The sequence below is a fragment of the Pyrus communis genome, chromosome 14 (assembly GCF_041283825.1).
Source record: "Pyrus communis isolate YQ-2024b chromosome 14, ASM4128382v1, whole genome shotgun sequence".
Classification (NCBI taxonomy): Eukaryota; Viridiplantae; Streptophyta; class Magnoliopsida; order Rosales; family Rosaceae; genus Pyrus; species Pyrus communis.
In genome coordinates this window covers 5,582,391-5,599,797 of record NC_142578.1, presented here as the reverse complement: position 1 = coordinate 5,599,797, position 17,407 = coordinate 5,582,391, and the positions used below count along the sequence as shown (strand labels likewise).

The 17,407-nt window shown below is 38.8% G+C and overlaps 3 protein-coding genes across 3 annotated transcripts; 2 read left to right on the top strand and 1 right to left on the bottom strand.

Annotated features, from left to right (window-relative positions):
* The first annotated feature begins 4,859 nt into the window (after positions 1-4,859).
* LOC137712607 (nucleolar protein 56) lies at positions 4,860-8,333 on the top strand. The gene is made up of 8 exons (XM_068451713.2): positions 4,860-5,219; positions 5,804-6,018; positions 6,164-6,321; positions 6,422-6,609; positions 6,703-6,955; positions 7,083-7,231; positions 7,339-7,473; positions 7,669-8,333. The coding sequence occupies exons 1-8, from the start codon at positions 5,015-5,017 to the stop codon at positions 8,010-8,012; spliced, it is 1,647 nt and encodes a 548-aa protein (XP_068307814.2). The 5' UTR covers positions 4,860-5,014; the 3' UTR covers positions 8,013-8,333.
* Positions 8,334-9,233: 900 nt separating this feature from the next.
* LOC137713633 (adenylate kinase 4) lies at positions 9,234-12,017 on the top strand. Its single transcript, XM_068452957.2, has 6 exons — positions 9,234-9,510; positions 10,327-10,472; positions 10,585-10,704; positions 10,816-10,983; positions 11,243-11,332; positions 11,707-12,017. Exons 1-6 carry the CDS (start codon positions 9,390-9,392, stop codon positions 11,806-11,808), a joined length of 747 nt encoding a protein of 248 aa, XP_068309058.1. The 5' UTR covers positions 9,234-9,389; the 3' UTR covers positions 11,809-12,017.
* Positions 12,018-12,503: 486 nt separating this feature from the next.
* On the bottom strand, positions 12,504-15,952 carry LOC137713631 (putative aspartyl aminopeptidase). Its single transcript, XM_068452956.2, is given in 12 exon segments — positions 12,504-12,995; positions 13,142-13,282; positions 13,362-13,436; positions 13,698-13,871; positions 14,065-14,220; positions 14,402-14,524; positions 14,712-14,781; positions 14,901-15,103; positions 15,239-15,317; positions 15,502-15,584; positions 15,586-15,644; positions 15,737-15,952. Coding segments are annotated over 12 exon segments (1,467 nt in total). The 5' UTR covers positions 15,819-15,952; the 3' UTR covers positions 12,504-12,773.
* Positions 15,953-17,407: the final 1,455 nt, after the last annotated feature.

The window sequence follows — 17,407 nt, the reverse complement described above, 5'->3', positions numbered from 1 at the left end:
GCATACCAAACGATACCTAAGGGGGGGTGGATTGTAAGATCCCACATCGCCTAGGGGATTGATCCTTATATGTATATTCCCATCCCTACCTAACACGAGACCTTTTGGGAGCTCACTGGATTCGGATTCCATGAAAACTTCGAAGTTAAGCGAGTAGCACACAAGAGCACTCCCATGATGGGTGACCCACTGGGAAGTTCTCGTGTGAGTTCCCAGAAACAAAACCGTGAGAGTGTGGTTAGGGCACAAAGCGGACAATATCGTGCTACCATGGTGGAGTGGGCCCGGGATGTGACACTCGTAGCTCAGATCGTATGCCTCATTCATAGGTCCTGAGGGGGCTCAAAACAAAACATAAGTGAACCAAGTTACATATAAATAATACTAAAACATTTATTCTTCAACGTACTAACCCCTATTTTAGAAAACTTAATAGTATAATAAGTAATAGGTTTTCCAAAAACCCTAGCATGCTATAAAACCTTTCATAAAACATATATCATATATAATGTGCTTAGTAGTGATATCATAAAGACCGAAACCACTACATCACCCGATCGAAGCCATATATAAATATCTTCCAACCGAAGCCACTACGTCACCTGATCGAAGCCATATATAAATATCTTCCGACCGAAGCCATATATAAATATCATTCGCCTGTAGGCACATAGTATGAATAACCACTAGGTAAGCACATAAAATCATGAACATAATCTTTTCAAAATATATCTCATTGGAGCTTAATAGCACAAACATTATATAATAAATATCTCAGTAAACAGTTATTCGATAAAGCATGAAATATCATAAAAGCGTAAATCTGATTTACTCATAAAGGTTTCATAAAACGTAGTCATAAAATCACGCTTTCATGTATGCATTTCTAATAATAAAATCATGCATTTTAAAAGGGGTTCACTCACAGATACTCTATCGTCAAAGAACCATGCGAACTAGGGAGGACGAAAACACCACTAACAAACACACCTAAGCACATAAAGGGACCAATTAATAAAACTTTACTAAAACAGTTGAATTTCAGAAAACGGACATCATAAACGGATTCAAAACGTTGAAAAACCTAAGGGGGAACCTTGGGTACCCCCACGCATCGCGGCCTAGAAGGTCACGTGCCACCGCACGCGGCTCCGCATGCTGAGTTAGGTCACCAGAAAGTTGGTCGGAAAAGTTATCGGCGTGTATGGCTGTAGAGCACAGTTCCTCCGATGGAGGCTTATGTGCTCCACGCGCCGGCCAAGACAGACGCCCATGCGCTGACCTGGAACCTGGGATTCGGTCGGGTCGGGTCGGATCTGGGTTTTGGGTATGGGCTTGGTTTTTGGGTTGGGCCTGTTTTTGGGCTGGGTTAGGTAGTTGGGCTTGGGCCAAAGGTTATGGGTTTGGGCCAAGTAGCATAGTTAGGCGGGGTAACAAGTTGGGCTTGGATCCAGGTTTAAGGGTGCCAGGTCGGGTTGACTCGATTTCGGTCGAGAACTAGGCAAACCTTCAAAAGCTCATAACTTCTTCAATACTCAACCAATTTGAGTGATTCAAAAACAAAAGTTGTGGTTCTCAACGAGATGACAAGAATGATACATTGCATGATGGCTAATTCGTCATGGTTTGGCCGGAAATGGCCTGGAAGTTATGAGTTTTTGCTGGAATCTAGGAAAAGCTGACTTCAAGCTATTTTTGCGTTTAACAAGTGTGTACAACTTAAAACAATCTTTGATCTAGCCTTAAAACACACGCCAAAAGGTTTATAGGAGCTTGCCAATGTCGGAAAGGTCACGAAACACGTTGGAGTTCGTTGGGAGATGTGATGAACAGTGACCTCGTCATTGTGGGAGTTCCATAGTTATTACCTAAGGTTTCAAGGTCACCACGTCTAGATTGTGAAGGTTGTGGTGATTGTTGTTGAGCTTGGGGAGGAAAGTGAAAGTTGTAGAGAATAGAGAGCTCGGGGAGAGTTAAAGGGAATGAGAGAAAGTGATGGGGAGAGAGAGAGATAAGAAAATCTAAAAAGGGGAGAGGGTAATCTGGATAGGGTAAAGGTTAAGGGAACATGAATCCCATATGGGTCCCCTTGGTTCGCTAATATCCGAAAACATTCGTCGTTTCGTAAGTAGAATCTTCGTTACAAATCCAATTTCGAATCTGTTTGCACCTACACGTTTATGGCGATAAGTACAATAAGAATAAACTAAGAAAATTAATAATACGCATTTCGACGAGACGGTCAACGAAAGTCAACTCAAGGGTAATTTGGTAATTTCATAAGTCCAATAATACAAAATATGATAAATCAGGAACGGGGTTTCACACTAAGTGTTAGTGAATCTATTGTTATGATGGGATACGTATTCTTCGAAGTTTCAACGATCCAACCATCAAAATTGTTTGTATATACTTAGAGATCACATACGCCAAAAATCGCAAAAAACAAACATTCAGATATTAGCTAACCGGACAAAATTTTTCGACGGTTATAAATGAAAAATCACGATTTAACGGTTATTGTAACTCCGATTTTGTGTGATACATTTATCCATTGCGCAATACAGTTGTTCGTCCCACAAACACCCTTTTGCATGATGCACGGGTTGGTACGTCGTGCAAAAACCCTTTGTGCGACGTATTTGGTCCGTCGGGCAATTTTTTGGCACAATAATATATTTTCTAACAAAAACCCTATCCGAACTACAATAATAAATTTAAAGCTACTTAATAAATATATATAACATTCAATTTTACAAGTTTACATTAATCCTCATCCGAACTACAATAATAACTATAGCTATCCTCACTACTATCATTTTGGATTCCCATTCGTCCTCATCTTCGTTTGCCTCTTCCGGTGCATTATATCACGGCAGATCACCAAGCTCAATTGAAATTGACTCTATTTGTATTTCGATTTTAGGATTACTTCAAACAGTTCTTGGACAACATTAGTACCCAGAGTGTTTCTTCACCAATTTCTATCAAAGATGATAACTGTTAGTCAGCGATGTTGTCGTTGTTGTCATCGTGAAATGGTCTTTGCGTAACAGTGAACCAAAACGTTGCGCAACGGTCATTTGCATGACACGGTTAGTCTGTCGCGCAATTTTCTAGCACCAAATCAAGGCTTTTATTGTTTTCCCAACATTGCGCGACAAAAGTACACCTTTGTTACACTAAACAGTTTTGCTCGATGGAATGCTTCGTCGCACAAAACTGTTTTGCACAACAGAATGATTCGTCGTGCAGAGTCCTATCGCGCAAAATGTCCTTGTGTGACACTTTGTTGTCAACGTTGCGCAAAATGTCCTTGCGCAACGTAATTTGCTCCGTCGCGCAAGTGTGTTTTTGTATTAGTGACTGTTTTGGAGTGGAGGTTGAATACAAGCTTCCATGGCGGCTTAGTAAAAATGGTGAAGCTTATTGCCTTGGTTTTAAGCAAACTAAACAAAGCATTGGATTAAGAAGTAAAAAGGTAAAAGATTTGTTAAAGCAATGGTCTTCTTCTCCTTATGCTTTGCTGCATGACAAATGAGATGACATGTCGTTCGTCGGTGGGCGCCATTGTCAACGACTGAACGACATCTTGCGAGTGGGCAACCCTTTGGTGTGAGGAGAAATGAGAGGAGGAGAAAAATGAGTGAGGAAGATTGGTGTGTAGAAAACGAAAATAATGATTTTGTAGTGAGCTGATCTTAAAAGTGAAAAATCAATTTAACATAGGGTGGCTTCGTCCATTTCAGATCGATCTAACATTTAAGTTATAGTTATGTTAATAAACTGTAAATGGTGGTACGATTTAGTTTGTTTGAACTAAAATTAGAGATGAAACTAAATCAAACCAAACTGTTAGTGAGTAGTTTCGTTTTGCTCGGTTTGAAGATTTAGGGAGAATGTCAATACTGTTTCGGTTTTGTAATAATTAATTACTTGATTATTTAAGATAAAAACAAAAAACAAAAAAAGAGCAAAGAGGTACTTGATAAAGTTAAATTAATTAGTTTATACAGTCAAATATGTAATCGAGTTGATTTACATTATTTAACTAATGAGTTTAGCAAGTCATTTGAAATTATGCACGTACGATTGAAAATGATTTATCTTTCGATTGAAATTTGATCCATCTGAATCATGAAAGATTTAGTTTGTGGTTAGTTCAAATCCACTAATTTTATTTGATTTCAAATTCAAATCACGTGATCCCGTCGTTATCTAAAATTGCCACCCACAAATTACTTTGAAAAAACAATAAAAAAAACCATATCGTACCATTATTAAACCGGAACATAGATATCCTCAAATTATCTAAGGCTTGGTTTGGTACTGAGGTGATTCTGAAAAAAGCTGGTATCAAAAAAAGTTGGGAGCTGTTTTTGTGTTTGGTAAACATTCAGCTTCAGCTTTTTTTCACAATTTTGGATGAAAAAAAGCCAAAAACAAGAAGCTGCAAAACCCAGCTTTGAAAAACTGGCTTTTTTTCACATCTGTTTTACATAAAAGTTTACCAAACACTATAATACTGCTTTTTTTTTTCAAAAGCACTTTTACAAAAAGGTTTACCAAACACTCTGCTGCTTTATTTCACAGCTGCTTATTCTCACAGCAAAGCAGAAGCAGCTTTTTTTCAAAGCACAGCAATACCAAACCAGTCCTAAAGCAACCCCAATTCCCAAATAATCCTGAAATATGTGGCTATCCAAACATAACCAAATAATCTTCGCCACCCTACACACACCTCCAAGCTCACTACTCGGGACCCACACATCACGACCGTTAGATTCACCAAGCATTAAACCCAGTATACACATCGAGCGGACCGAAACGACCTATCGCCACCTACATAACCCAAACCCACTTCTTCCTTGCTGAAAAAACCCTAAACCCTAACCCCCACGAATTTCAGCTCTCCTCCCCTCTCTCCACCGCCGATTCTGACGGTTCTAGAGAGAGAAAGTGAGGGTTCCACGGACAAAGACGAAGCCCTGAACGCCGCTGTTTCGCGTTCTTGATGGCGCTCTACCTGCTCTACGAATCAGCTTCAGGCTACTCTCTGTTCCTCGCTCATGGCATCGACCAAATCGGGCAGAACACCGAGGCGGTCCGGAGCTCCATTTCGGATATCAACCGGTTCGGGAAGGTGGTCCAGCTCACAGCTTTCGATCCATTCGAGTCGGCCCTCGACGCCCTTAACCAATGCAACTCAGTCTCTGAAGGTAAATAATGAAAGCTTGTTTCTTTTGGGGTTTTTAATTTGATTATGTTTGTATTGATTACAATGATTGGGATTTTTTATTGACTTTGGTTCTGTTTGAATATTAAGTTTGAACATTGTTCTGTTTGTGTGATTGTTTTTCTGTTCGGTTGATGGGAAATTGAAGGAAAGTAATTTATGCATGTATTGGGCTGGCATTCAATTATCTACTGTTTTCTCTATCGATTATTGAGAAATGACGAAAATTTTGACCCAATTAAACCAGTTTCCTGCGTTTACATGAAAACTTGCAAAAATATAAGATATTGGAGCGTTGTTGAGCTGCCTAGTTGTGTTAAGGTCTCCAAGTTCAATTTGTTCCCTTCTCCCTTATGCTCCGGAAAACTTGCTTGTGTCTCGTAATGTATATGTGGAATTTCAAGTGGGTTAGTAGATTATGCAATTTACTAATGTTGATAGGTGAAGTATAGTGTTGCCTCTCTTGAATTGCTTGGTGTGTTTAAATGAAGTTTATTCTTTTAATTTGGTTTGGTGAGGTTCCTTCAACACAAAGGGTTTTGCTTATTTGTTGTGGTTGCGTTTCAGGGGTTATGACTGATGAACTAAGAAAATTTTTGGAAAAAAATCTCCCAACAGTCAAGGAAGGTAAGAAGCCAAAGTTCAGTTTGGGAGTTTCCGAACCTAAGATCGGGTCACACATATTTGAAGAGACTAAAATTCCATGCCAAAGTAATGAGTTTGTCCTTGAGTTGATTCGTGGCGTCCGACTACATTTTACAACTCTTCTCAAGAGTCTAAAGGTTTGAATTCAACAAATCCTATTTTGTTGTATAATAAATTCATAGGTGTTCTTGTTTGCTATATTTTGTGGGTTTATGATGTAAAGACATTGCCTTTAGAATTTGTATCTTTCAATTTTTGATTTTCGTTCTTTCCTTACCCTAGCCTGGAGACTTAGAGAAAGCCCAGCTTGGTCTAGGGCACAGTTACAGCAGGGCCAAGGTCAAGTTCAATGTCAACCGAGTTGACAATATGGTGATTCAAGCAATCTTCCTTCTGGATACCCTTGATAAGGATATCAATTCCTTCTCCATGAGAGTCAGGTATGATACTGGCATTTGTGCACCTTCATATTCGAAGTTCGGTAATTTGAATTGGGATTTTACTGAAGATATAATATTTTTGTGTATCCCTTCTCTGCAGAGAATGGTACTCTTGGCATTTTCCTGAATTGGTGAAGATCGTCAATGACAATTATCTCTATGCCAAAGTGTCAAAATATATTAAAGACAAGTCAACACTGTCTGAAGACAATCTATCAGATTTAACTGACCTTGTTGGAGACGAAGATAAGGCCAAGGAGATTATAGAAGCAGCCAAAGCATCCATGGGTAGGATTCCATAATATGTGCCTTTCATTTATCCATTTCTCTATCAATTCATTCATTTTCCTCATTGTTATGTTTGTTTTAATTTTTTCACAGGGCAAGATTTGTCTCCACTTGACTTGATGAACGTTCAGCAATTTGCACAGAAGGTGATGGACCTAGCCGAGTACAGGAAAAGGCTTTATGACTATCTGGTTTCTAAAATGAACGACATTGCTCCCAATTTGGCTTCTTTAATTGGTGAAGTAGTTGGAGCGCGTTTGATTTCTCATGCTGGTAGTCTTACAAATTTGGCTAAATGCCCTTCTTCTACCCTTCAGATCCTAGGTGCGGAGAAGGCTCTCTTCAGGTAGTTTTACACTCACTTTCCCTCAAGATGTTACGTAAAAGTTGGTCCTGTATGACAAGAAACAAGTAAAAATGTCCTCCGGATTCATTTTAAGCCCTTTGGTTGACTCTTTTGTTCTTCTCCTCAGGGCACTAAAAACCAGGGGAAACACACCCAAATATGGACTGATATTCCATTCATCTTTTATTGGTCGAGCATCTGCACGGAACAAGGGCCGAATGGCTCGTTATCTTGCAAACAAGTGCTCTATTGCTTCTCGCATTGATTGCTTTGCAGGTGACTTTGAGCCTTCCTCATACAGTATTGGTTGTCTAACTTTTCTTTTCTTGCGCAGCATGGTTTTTCCTGCATAAATAGTTTTGTTGCAATCTTCTGTGGTTCAGATAGTAGCACTACTGCTTTTGGGGAGAAACTTCGTGAACAAGTTGAGGAGCGACTTGACTTTTATGACAAGGGTGTTGCACCTCGCAAAAACATTGATGTCATGAAATCTGCAATTGAGAGTACTCAAAGCAAAGGTGTGTAACTAAGAGAATATGGTCTTAAGAGTTTTTACAGGACATCAATACAACCATAGGAATATATCGTATTTTTGGTCATGAATCTGTCAAATTATATTGTATGAGAACTGGGATCAACCTTTGATTTGACGTAAAATGTTGGTAGACTTGCTTTCAGGCGTGTAACTTTGATTGTTTACTTGTATGTAATAGATACAGAGATGGAAACAGAAGAAGCTTCCGGGAAGAAAAGCAAGAAAAAGAAATCAAAATCTGTAGATAATGGTGATGCTATGGCTGTGGATGAACCAGCTGCCACTGCAAATGGAGATGCCGCTGAGGGTAAATCTGAAAAGAAGAAGAAGAAGAAGGACAAGAGAAAATTGGATCAGGAGGATCAAACCATGGAGGATGCGAATAATGGACATGCCGAGGAGGATGGAACGGCCAAGAAGAAGAAGAAGAAGAGCAAACAGGAGAATGGAGACGATCTACAGGCTCCCAGCGATGTCAAGAAGAAGAAGAAGAAGAAATCCAAAAGTGAAGACAGCGACTAAATTACAACTAACGTTGTTCTTGGTGCTCAAGGGGCTTGTGGATATCCCGGCTTGCTGCCATTATGTTGTTTTGATGATGTCTACAGTTTCCTTAGTAGGTTTTTATATTAACAGCGTAAACCATGTTCGAAGGTTCTCTATGTAGTAGTAACCTTTCTAGTTGCACTCTTATCTTAAGTTGATTGAATATGAATGACGGTGTTTTTGCGGATTCTATGTCTCTGAATTCAAAGATCTAGATGTGCAGTCAATAGAAATTGCAGTTGAATGTAGGTTTTTGACAATGATTTTGTTATATAAAGCTGTTTGTGTTTATGGTTATATGCTTAGTGCTTATCATGCGATTTATTCAGTGCGAGAAGCAAAGCTTGAAAGCTCGATTCCTAGCTGCTACTGGAACTCCGCCGGAAGTTCAGCAGCTAGACGAGCTAGGAAGAGCAGACGAGCAACCGATGGAATTGATTTCACATGGTTTTGTTTGGTGAATGCATGACTCTAACTGTGTTTCTCAAGGTGCTGTTTATGTTTCAATATTTGCAATTCCTTGTCATTGATTCAGTTTCTTTTAAATAAGTCAAGTGTTAAAATCAAAATTCTTCACTATTTTTTATTCTTTTTTTAACATTTTCCCTCTCTGTTTTTTCAAATTTTGACATTTTCTCCATATTTTACTAAGCTAATTAAGCAAATCATAATTTGACTTTACTTTCTTGGTTACTGAATTTCCGTATATAACGATATGTAATATTGTATCAAGATGACTCATCGTGTATTTAGCCGCAATGCTATTTTCTCATTCAGAATTTTTGACTTTTTCTCTATATTTTACTAAGCTAATTAAGCAAATCATAATTTGACTTTGCTTTTGTCCTTTTGACTCCTTATTACACTAATGTCTACCTACCCATTTAGAATTTCTTATTCCAAATTCATATCCATTTGCTCTTTTATTTTCAAGGTTATCTTATTCATGTATATTAATATTTATCTGCATTTGTAACTGAGAGCCACTAAATTACAGCGAATGACGACATCTAATAAGATGACGTAGTTTGGGGCCATTTGCTCATTCAGAATTTCTTATATTTCATTATCAAAATCATAAAGGAAAAAAAAAGGAAAATTAATATTTATTTCAAAGCAGATCCAAGGGACAGGGGTAAAAAGGGAATTCAACAGAGCTGGGTAGGTAAAACGGCCGCTTGAGTTTGAAGCATTGGAGGGTCCGAAGTCCGAACAAAGTACAACCACCACCCACCCCGCACCTTAAACACACAACCCAACCCCTCCAACCCCTCTCTCTCTCTCTGTGCGCACTCTTACCGTAAATCTAGAGAGAGAAAACCCTACCCTAAAACCACAGAGAAACAATCAGCCATGGCGGGCAGCTCCGCGGTAGTAGCGAACCTGGAAGATGTGCCCTCCGTCGATCTCATGACCGAGCTCCTCCGCCGCATGAAATGCTCCACCAAGCCCGACAAGCGCCTCATTCTCATCGGTGACTCTCTATTCTCCATTAAAGCTCTTATTTTTTGTTCTTCTGGCTCTCAATTTCGGGTCAAGTTTTGATATTTAAGAACAACCCAGATCCGAGAATTGCATGCGTTTGTAGATTCAAAGTTTGGTGCTTTTTTTGTTTTTGCTAATTGATGTGTGACTTATTGTTCCGATTTCGGTTCTCAATCCTGACTGATTGGTTAGTGAGAAAATGTAGGAAAATCCTGTCAAGTTTGAAACAGATAGAAAATAACTAATGAAGAAGATAAGGTTGCTGAAAATGGCTTGATTGATTTGGTTATTTCCCTTTTGCACTCGTGCTAATAAACCAAATATCGATTGGGGTTTCAGGATATTTGATAGTTTGATTCGGATTGTTTTGTTTTTTTGTAATAGGATAGGGTGCTCAATTTTCAATTCGTATCCGTTTCTTTCTCTCTTGCCATTGTATTCTATATTATGCAGCGAAATGCTGAGACATTCGTTTCCAAGGGATGTCATGCTGGCGAATTCTGGCATGCCGGCATGCCACCTGTTAATACATTGCATACTCATGTAGGTATCCCTGTGTGTGTCAATATATATGTTCTAGATTGAGATTTTATCCCCACCTTTGCTGAGAAGGAAGATGGGAAAAACTATGAGTTTTGGATGTCTTTCCTTTGTTGCTTCTTTCGGTTATGATGCATGAAGGACCAATTTGGTTGATGCTTGAAGAATGTTCTCACAGTTAGCAGTATTTCTATTGAAGGAATTCTTCTTCCTTTCTTTTCTTGAATGTTTTCATGTGTGTAATCGTACAATTTGTTTGGTACAGGCCCACCCGGATCAGGGAAAGGTACCCAATCACCTATAATTAAGGATGACTATTGCTTGTGCCACTTGGCTACTGGTGATATGTTGAGAGCCGCTGTTTCTGCTAAGACTCCTCTTGGGGTTAAAGCTAAAGAGGCTATGGATAAGGTGACTCCTTTTTATATGTTGTTTTACCATGAATTTTTTTCTTTGGACTGTGTTCTTAACTTCTTATATCACACAATAAATTTCTGATATGGTGTTATGTCACTCTATTCAGGGAGAGCTTGTTTCCGATGACTTGGTTGTTGGCATCATAGATGAAGCAATGAAGAAGCCTTCATGTCAGAAAGGTTTCATTCTTGATGGATTTCCAAGGACTGTGGTCCAAGCAGAGAAGGTCTGCATTCTTTGGCATCTGTGTATATGTTACGGTCGGTATATGTTCTAAAGTATCTTGTGTTTGTGTGCCCTTGTGCTCTAAAGTAAGGTTATATTTCTTTGAATGCAGCTAGATGAGATGCTGAAAAAGCAGGGAGCTAAGATTGATAAGGTGCTTAACTTTGCAGTTGATGATGCAATCTTGGAAGAGAGGATTACTGGTCGCTGGATACACCCATCCAGTGGTAGATCCTACCACACGAAATTTGCGCCACCCAAGGCTCCTGGTGTTGATGATGTAAGGGGGCAATATCTTTCCTTTTGGTCTTAGAAAAACATTGTGCATCCAAAAATATTAAAAGAGAGACGGGCAAGGATATTTGGCTAAAAAGGAAAACAGCATAATGTTGGATGTAAAAATCAAGTGATTTAAAAATATTAGTAGCTAGTGTTATGTTAATTTGTTTGTATCGTACTCTGCATGAGCTTCAATTATACTCTTTGGAAAAGTTGTGCTGAATAAGCATATGCTTCCCTTGCTTCTTGTTTTGTTCAAGGTAACTGGAGAACCTTTGATTCAACGTAAGGATGATACTGCAGCAGTTCTCAAGTCAAGGCTGGAAGCATTTCACAAGCAAACTGAACCGGTATGGCTTCTTCCTTACATTTGGGGAGGCAATAATTATGTGTGTTTTCTTTTTGAGGTGTCTTTTTTATACTTGTATGTTCTCTCGTAGAACCATAGCAAGTTGTCTGTGATAATCTAAAGGCCTGAGGCAGTATGTGCTTGAAATGTCTCATGGTTGTGCAGAGATATTTTAGCCATTGTTTCTTAACTGATACTTCTGCAAATTGTTATATTATTTGTTCCGGTGCAAAATCCTCCCCATCGCTGTTTTTTTATTTTTAGTGTTGGATATTTTATTCAACTTGCTTGTTTATTACACCATTTCATGTTTCGTATGTTTTTGTTTTGCTTCTCATTATTTTCTGTAACGGGGTTCGTTATTTTGATGTGCAGGTTATTGGGTATTATTCCCAGAAAGGCATTGTTGCCAATCTTCTAGCGGAGAAACCTCCTCAAGAGGTCACTTCCGAGGTTCATAAAGTGCTCTCGTCGTAGAACATGGTCCCTTTGCCTTTAGCTTGGATAATTTATCCAAAAAGTCCTAGTTCTTTTTTTGTTCATTTGTTTTCTGACATACAATTGAATCCACCGATTCTGCTCATGTTTTTGTTGAATTTCAAATTGATAGTACCGGCTGCTGTCAACTCTTGAGAGCTTATTGAGAGGAGTAACTTGTGAAATAAGAATTATGAATTTTAGTGGCAGTTTAGTTTTGTTCATTACTTTGCTGCAGTCCTACCTCAATTTTCTCATGCGATGTTTTTCTCTATGTGCTGTTGCTTGTACTGCAAAGATTGCCGCTGAAATAGAGAAATGCTTTTCTCAACCGGACAGAGAAATGCGAAGGAGACGTTCTCAAAGTTGAACTCTCCATGAATTTTTTGACACCTCCCAGTTTAACGCTAATTCCTGTACAAGCACTCTAAAACATTGTGCAAAAACATGAGGTGGTAGATGGTTTATGGAGAGTCATTTTTGAGAGTCTCCTCGCAATTTTTCAACCGGACAAAATGGAATTTCTTAAAGTCGGAGTGATGAATTAAGTGTTGGGTTGAAGTTGAACTCAAGTGTTGTGTAGACCGATAAGTCCTAGCTAGCACAGCGGGAGGAGAGGGTTTCTCACATCGGGCACGGGTACACGACAGTGGCGGTAGTATCATTGCAACGTGAGAAAGTTAAATCACATAGCATAGCATAGCATCGCATCATGTTATTGGTTAAACTTGCAATACGGCCGGTATTGCGTCCCTGGTGATGGTCAAATGCGTGACTTTGGCCTAATGCCAATAAGTCCAGCACTGCATGATACATTGCTACACCATCTTTACACACCGATGGTGCTTAGTACTATTAATTAAACTACTACGATTCCATCCGTGTCTAGCGCAAAGACGCCACGAGCAACTAGCAAACTCCTCATATGAACTTCCAAGTACGACGAAGAATGGAGGACCATAGACCTACGCGTCCACTTTAATCTTTGCATCCAGATGAGTGAACTCCTGGAAGAAGGCTTTGAAATGCTCGTATGAATGCGTCACATCATCAACAGCACACATTTCTCGTATGCTATGCATCGACAGCTGCGGTGCACCTACATCAACGGTTCGTATTCCCACTCCACTTGCAAGAATGGGACCGATGGTCGAACCGCATGCCATGTCATTACGAACCACAAAGTCCTGCATTTGAAGCAAACTCTATGATATTAATCAAATTATTTTATCACATCAACTCTCCCGCCGTAGCTTGACATTAACAGAAAGTGTGCTCGGTTTCAGTTATTTAACTTTCACAGCTAGAATACAAATCGTAGGGAGAGGCTGACCTGGACAGGAAGGCTGTGATTCCTTGCTATCTCCCTGAATATTAATGCAGTGAAGGCATTGGTTGCGTAGCGTTGATTTGCATTGTGTTTGATCACAAGGCCCCCATGCAACTTGGGTTGGTGATTCTCTTCGTGTTTGTCCTGAATTAGATCCCTCGGTTAATATTGAGCAAAAGTAACAGCACTGAAAAAATTATTAGTACATATTGAACAAACATACCATATAATTAGGATGTAAGGCATGTGCCATGTCAGCAGATACAAGAAAGCTCCTCTGAATAGCTTTCTCGAGCAGCTTGGGAAAAGAGGGGAAAAAAAATTAATCAGTGCAGTGTATAAAAAACAAGCTTTCCCGATGAAAACATAGTTACCAGGGTAAGTCTTCAATAGTCCGGCTTTATATCCATTAGATTGACAAGTAAGCTAGTATTTCTTCAATACATTCCAGACCGTTTATTTTCCGCACTACTAAGTAGTCCAGACTATTAAAGAAAAACTGTAGTTACCAAACCCAATAGGGACAATACCATACAATTTGACATCAAAGAGTCACTACCTTAGAATCTGTGGTGAAGGAACTTGTAATTCGTGAAAGAGTATTCAACATGGCTGGAGACCCAGCGCCCTGGGCTGAATCAGATCCGACCTCCTCATGATCAAACAAAGCCACCATTCTAACACCAGACTCATCTTCAAGGTTGCTATCAGAAGATGTTGCGTCTATCAATGCCTGGAAGTAAACAATAGAGTAAGAAATAAGAATCATCTGCTCGATATTGCAACAACATACTTTAACGTAATACCAAACGAAAAGGAAATACACGAAAGGATACGGGTGGTATACTGCAGAGAACACAACTAGCCTACAACTGGAATCTTGACAGAAAGAGATAGCCTCAACAAACTTTACAAAAGTTTCTTACCTTTAGAGAGCAAAATGACATGCAAAGATTATCAAGCCTTCCTGAGAAAAGAAATTCTTTTGCGGCACCAGCTACTATGCTTGGTTGAGTATCACATACTTGCAATTCAAAATCAGATATATGTTCCGGTTCACATCCAAGCTGATCTGCAAGTAGCTGGAAGAAAGAAAGAGAAAATCAATATAATCACCACAAAAGCATAACTAAAGTTGAACCCATCTAAACGAGTAATAGTTGTCTTATCATCCGCTAGTTCATTCATGTAATATGAAATCAACCAAACGATCAACTGATTCTCCAAGGTCAAACAGAAAGCTTAGGTTCAAGAATTATTGACCTGTAGTAGAAGTGAGTGATGCTTCGAGGCATTTGAGGTTGTTTTCTCATTGGATTTCTTTCCATCAGTCTGAGCATCGCTGTTAGCCTCACCATCTTCAGCAACCACTTTTTCGAGCTCGGCCTACAAAAACAGTTTTTTTTTGGTAAAAGAAAGCACAAGTGAATAGGAAGGAACGAAAATTGACTATTCTATGATAAATTATGCAAGAAAATTCAGTAGTTACTCCACTTTCAGATACTAAATACCATCCTTGTTAGATCTAATGAGCATGGGTATAACAGCATATATGATGTGATTCCAAGATTACCTTGACTGCCGTTGCCAAGATGGGAAGAAGATGCGTCTGTGTATTCACCTTGAATGCATCTTTAACATCCCTGCCAAAGGACGATCAAAATATACTTGAAAGTGAGATAGCAGAAATAATTTAGCTAAAGAAAAAGAATCACTAATGCATATTAATTTCAGTATCAGTCATACATCATAGAGTGATTACCTGTCTAAGTGAATTGCCAGAGTAGGGATCCGCATTATGGGCTCCTCAATTCGAACAAGTTTATGCGAATACGAAACAGAGCCATCCTTTTCTTCTGCCACTATCACCCTTCCTGCAATCGTCAAGTCACGGTCGAACCATGTATGCCACAAGCCACCACCATAAGTTTGGACACCCACTTCCAAGAACCCGCCTTTAGCAACCTGCACAAGCCGTCCATATTCCAAAACCGTTCAAATTTTTCGACACCGTATCCATTTGTTAATTGTTATCATTTCAGGCTTATCAGCTCCTTTTTGTAACAATCAAATTCAAATTCAAACAAATCGGGACAATACCTTGGAAACCGGTTTCAATTTGAGACAAGGACTATCAGTATGAGCACCAACAATATGAAATCCGTTTCCAGCAACATACCTATACACAAACATACCTCATACACATTTTAGCTTTCCGAATAATTAAACCCGAAAAGATCAAAACTTTCAACTCCATCACTTCTCCCATGAATTTTTCGACATCAAACGGAAGCTTAAATCAATAAAAACAAACAAGCAGGCTCGAATTAAAAGCGCTAAACAATGAAAAAAACTGAGCGTACTTTTTACCGATTGCGAAAGCAACAATGGTGGAGTAATTCCTGGTAAAGAAATACTTTTTACCAGCTTCCAGCTTCCAATTTCCAATCCTCCCTCTCCAAAACTTGCTCGTACCCCGCGCTTCGTAGCTGCTTCTTCGCCTCGTCTGCAGAAGAAATCGAACCAGATAACAAACAATTACCAAAAGCAACGAACTTTGGATTGAAATTAAGCAAAAAAGGGGATTTGGGTTTTTACCGACGGCGTGGAAGGCGGTGGGGGCGGCGTTTAGGAAGCTGATGAGATCAGAGACAACGGAGTCTGGTTCTTGCTTTGCCATCTCTGCTGTGCTGGGCTGAGCCGACTCAGTGACGCGCTCTCTTAGTGTCTCCTAGTGATAAAGTTCTTGTTCAATGGATCGTTCTGACTCTGCGTGCGAATTTATTTGTTGAATCCCGGCAACCAGAATCGGTTTGCGTGCGATTTTATTTGCTGCATCCCGGCAACCCGAATCTGTTCGCGTGATTTGTAAAACTTTAAACGGTTGATATTATAAATAATTCTACGAAGATGCTTTTACGAAGATGCTTTATCAATTAAAACTAAAGCCAGTTAGTCTCAGTATAAAAACATATAAACGGAATTAATAAAAATATTATGAACTGTATTTATTAGAATAAATTAACTAGACGATTTTAGTTTTAATTCGTTTTTTACATAAATGATTTTTACAGTATGATTCATTATATGAATGGTTCTAATCATAAGCACAAAGCTCTATGATTTAAACACGAAGAATTTTGAGCAGGACTTCCTACTCATCTTTGGATAGCCAATCATTGTTTGTGCGAATTTACCCAAACTGACCAACCCAAAGTTGTGGTGTCACCGTTGCTCATGCGGGTGTGAATAGTTAACCAATGACAAGTTGTGAGACTGTCAGTAGTTTGTAATTTTAAAAAGAATTATGAGTACTACGGTCTGGTGGTATTACTCTTCGCTTAGAGTGAGAGGTCCTTAGGTTCGAATCTCATGAATGACGAATTCGATACTAAATTAGGCTGCCCATAGTGTGGCTTAACCGAACGTCTCATTCCCTTAGTGTAAAAATATTGATGTACTAAAAAAAAAAATTATGAACATTGGAGTAATGATTTTGACCAATAATTGTTTACGCGTGTGAATGATTGTCAATATCACATGTTAGTCTGTTAGGCGAATGTCGGTAATTTATAATTAAAAGAATTTCAAGTTTTTGATATTGTAACTTTTTGTATGCTTGTGTAATATTTGGATCAATTTAACTATGAACTTTCCAAATTGCCAATGACACATCTTAAAGTTAGAAATAAAAAAACGTTGGGCATTAAAGATAATGGAAATGAGTGACATGTGATCCTTATGAAGAATCATATAAAGCAACAAAAGTACTTCGCACTAAATATATGACATATACTAGGTAAATTCGTCTAAAAAGTGAGTCTCTAGCGACTCACTGGAAGCATGTTCTTTCTACCTTAGCAATTAACATTCGTGTTTGGGCTCGTTAAAATTAAAAAAATATATATATGTTAAACTTGTTCTCACTCTTCTAACCTCTCTTCTCGCCAACAGATGAACTCAAACAATCTCTCTCTTTTCTTCTCTGCCATTCCAATACGACGTCTATAGATTCTACAAAGAAATAAGGAATTTAATTTTTGAACTTGCTTCTTGATGGAAATGTACAATTTTTTATTTTAATTGTCTGTGAGAATCTGCATCCACCACCTAAAACGTTCAATCTCTGCAAATGTTGGTCCTCTAATGGCCGACCATGGACATTCAATCCCTAATCCAACTTTCTTTATCAAGAAAAATAAAGGGAGCAACAAGAAAGACCCATGAAATTAAGAATTGATGTCTACTATGATCTTAAGTGTTGGTACG

Bases quoted from the DNA above. Each gene is read 5' to 3' on its own strand.
- LOC137712607 (XM_068451713.2), top strand. From the start codon at position 5,015: ATGGCGCTCTACCTGCTCTACGAATCAGCTTCAGGCTACTCTCTGTTC. The intron at 5,220-5,803 runs GTAAATAATGAA...GTTGCGTTTCAG, and splicing joins ATGCAACTCAGTCTCTGAAG to GGGTTATGACTGATGAACTA. The intron at 7,232-7,338 runs GTGACTTTGAGC...TCTGTGGTTCAG, and splicing joins TCGCATTGATTGCTTTGCAG to ATAGTAGCACTACTGCTTTT.
- LOC137713633 (XM_068452957.2), top strand. From the start codon at position 9,390: ATGGCGGGCAGCTCCGCGGTAGTAGCGAACCTGGAAGATGTGCCCTCC. The intron at 9,511-10,326 runs GTGACTCTCTAT...TGTTTGGTACAG, and splicing joins CAAGCGCCTCATTCTCATCG to GCCCACCCGGATCAGGGAAA. The intron at 10,473-10,584 runs GTGACTCCTTTT...CACTCTATTCAG, and splicing joins CTAAAGAGGCTATGGATAAG to GGAGAGCTTGTTTCCGATGA.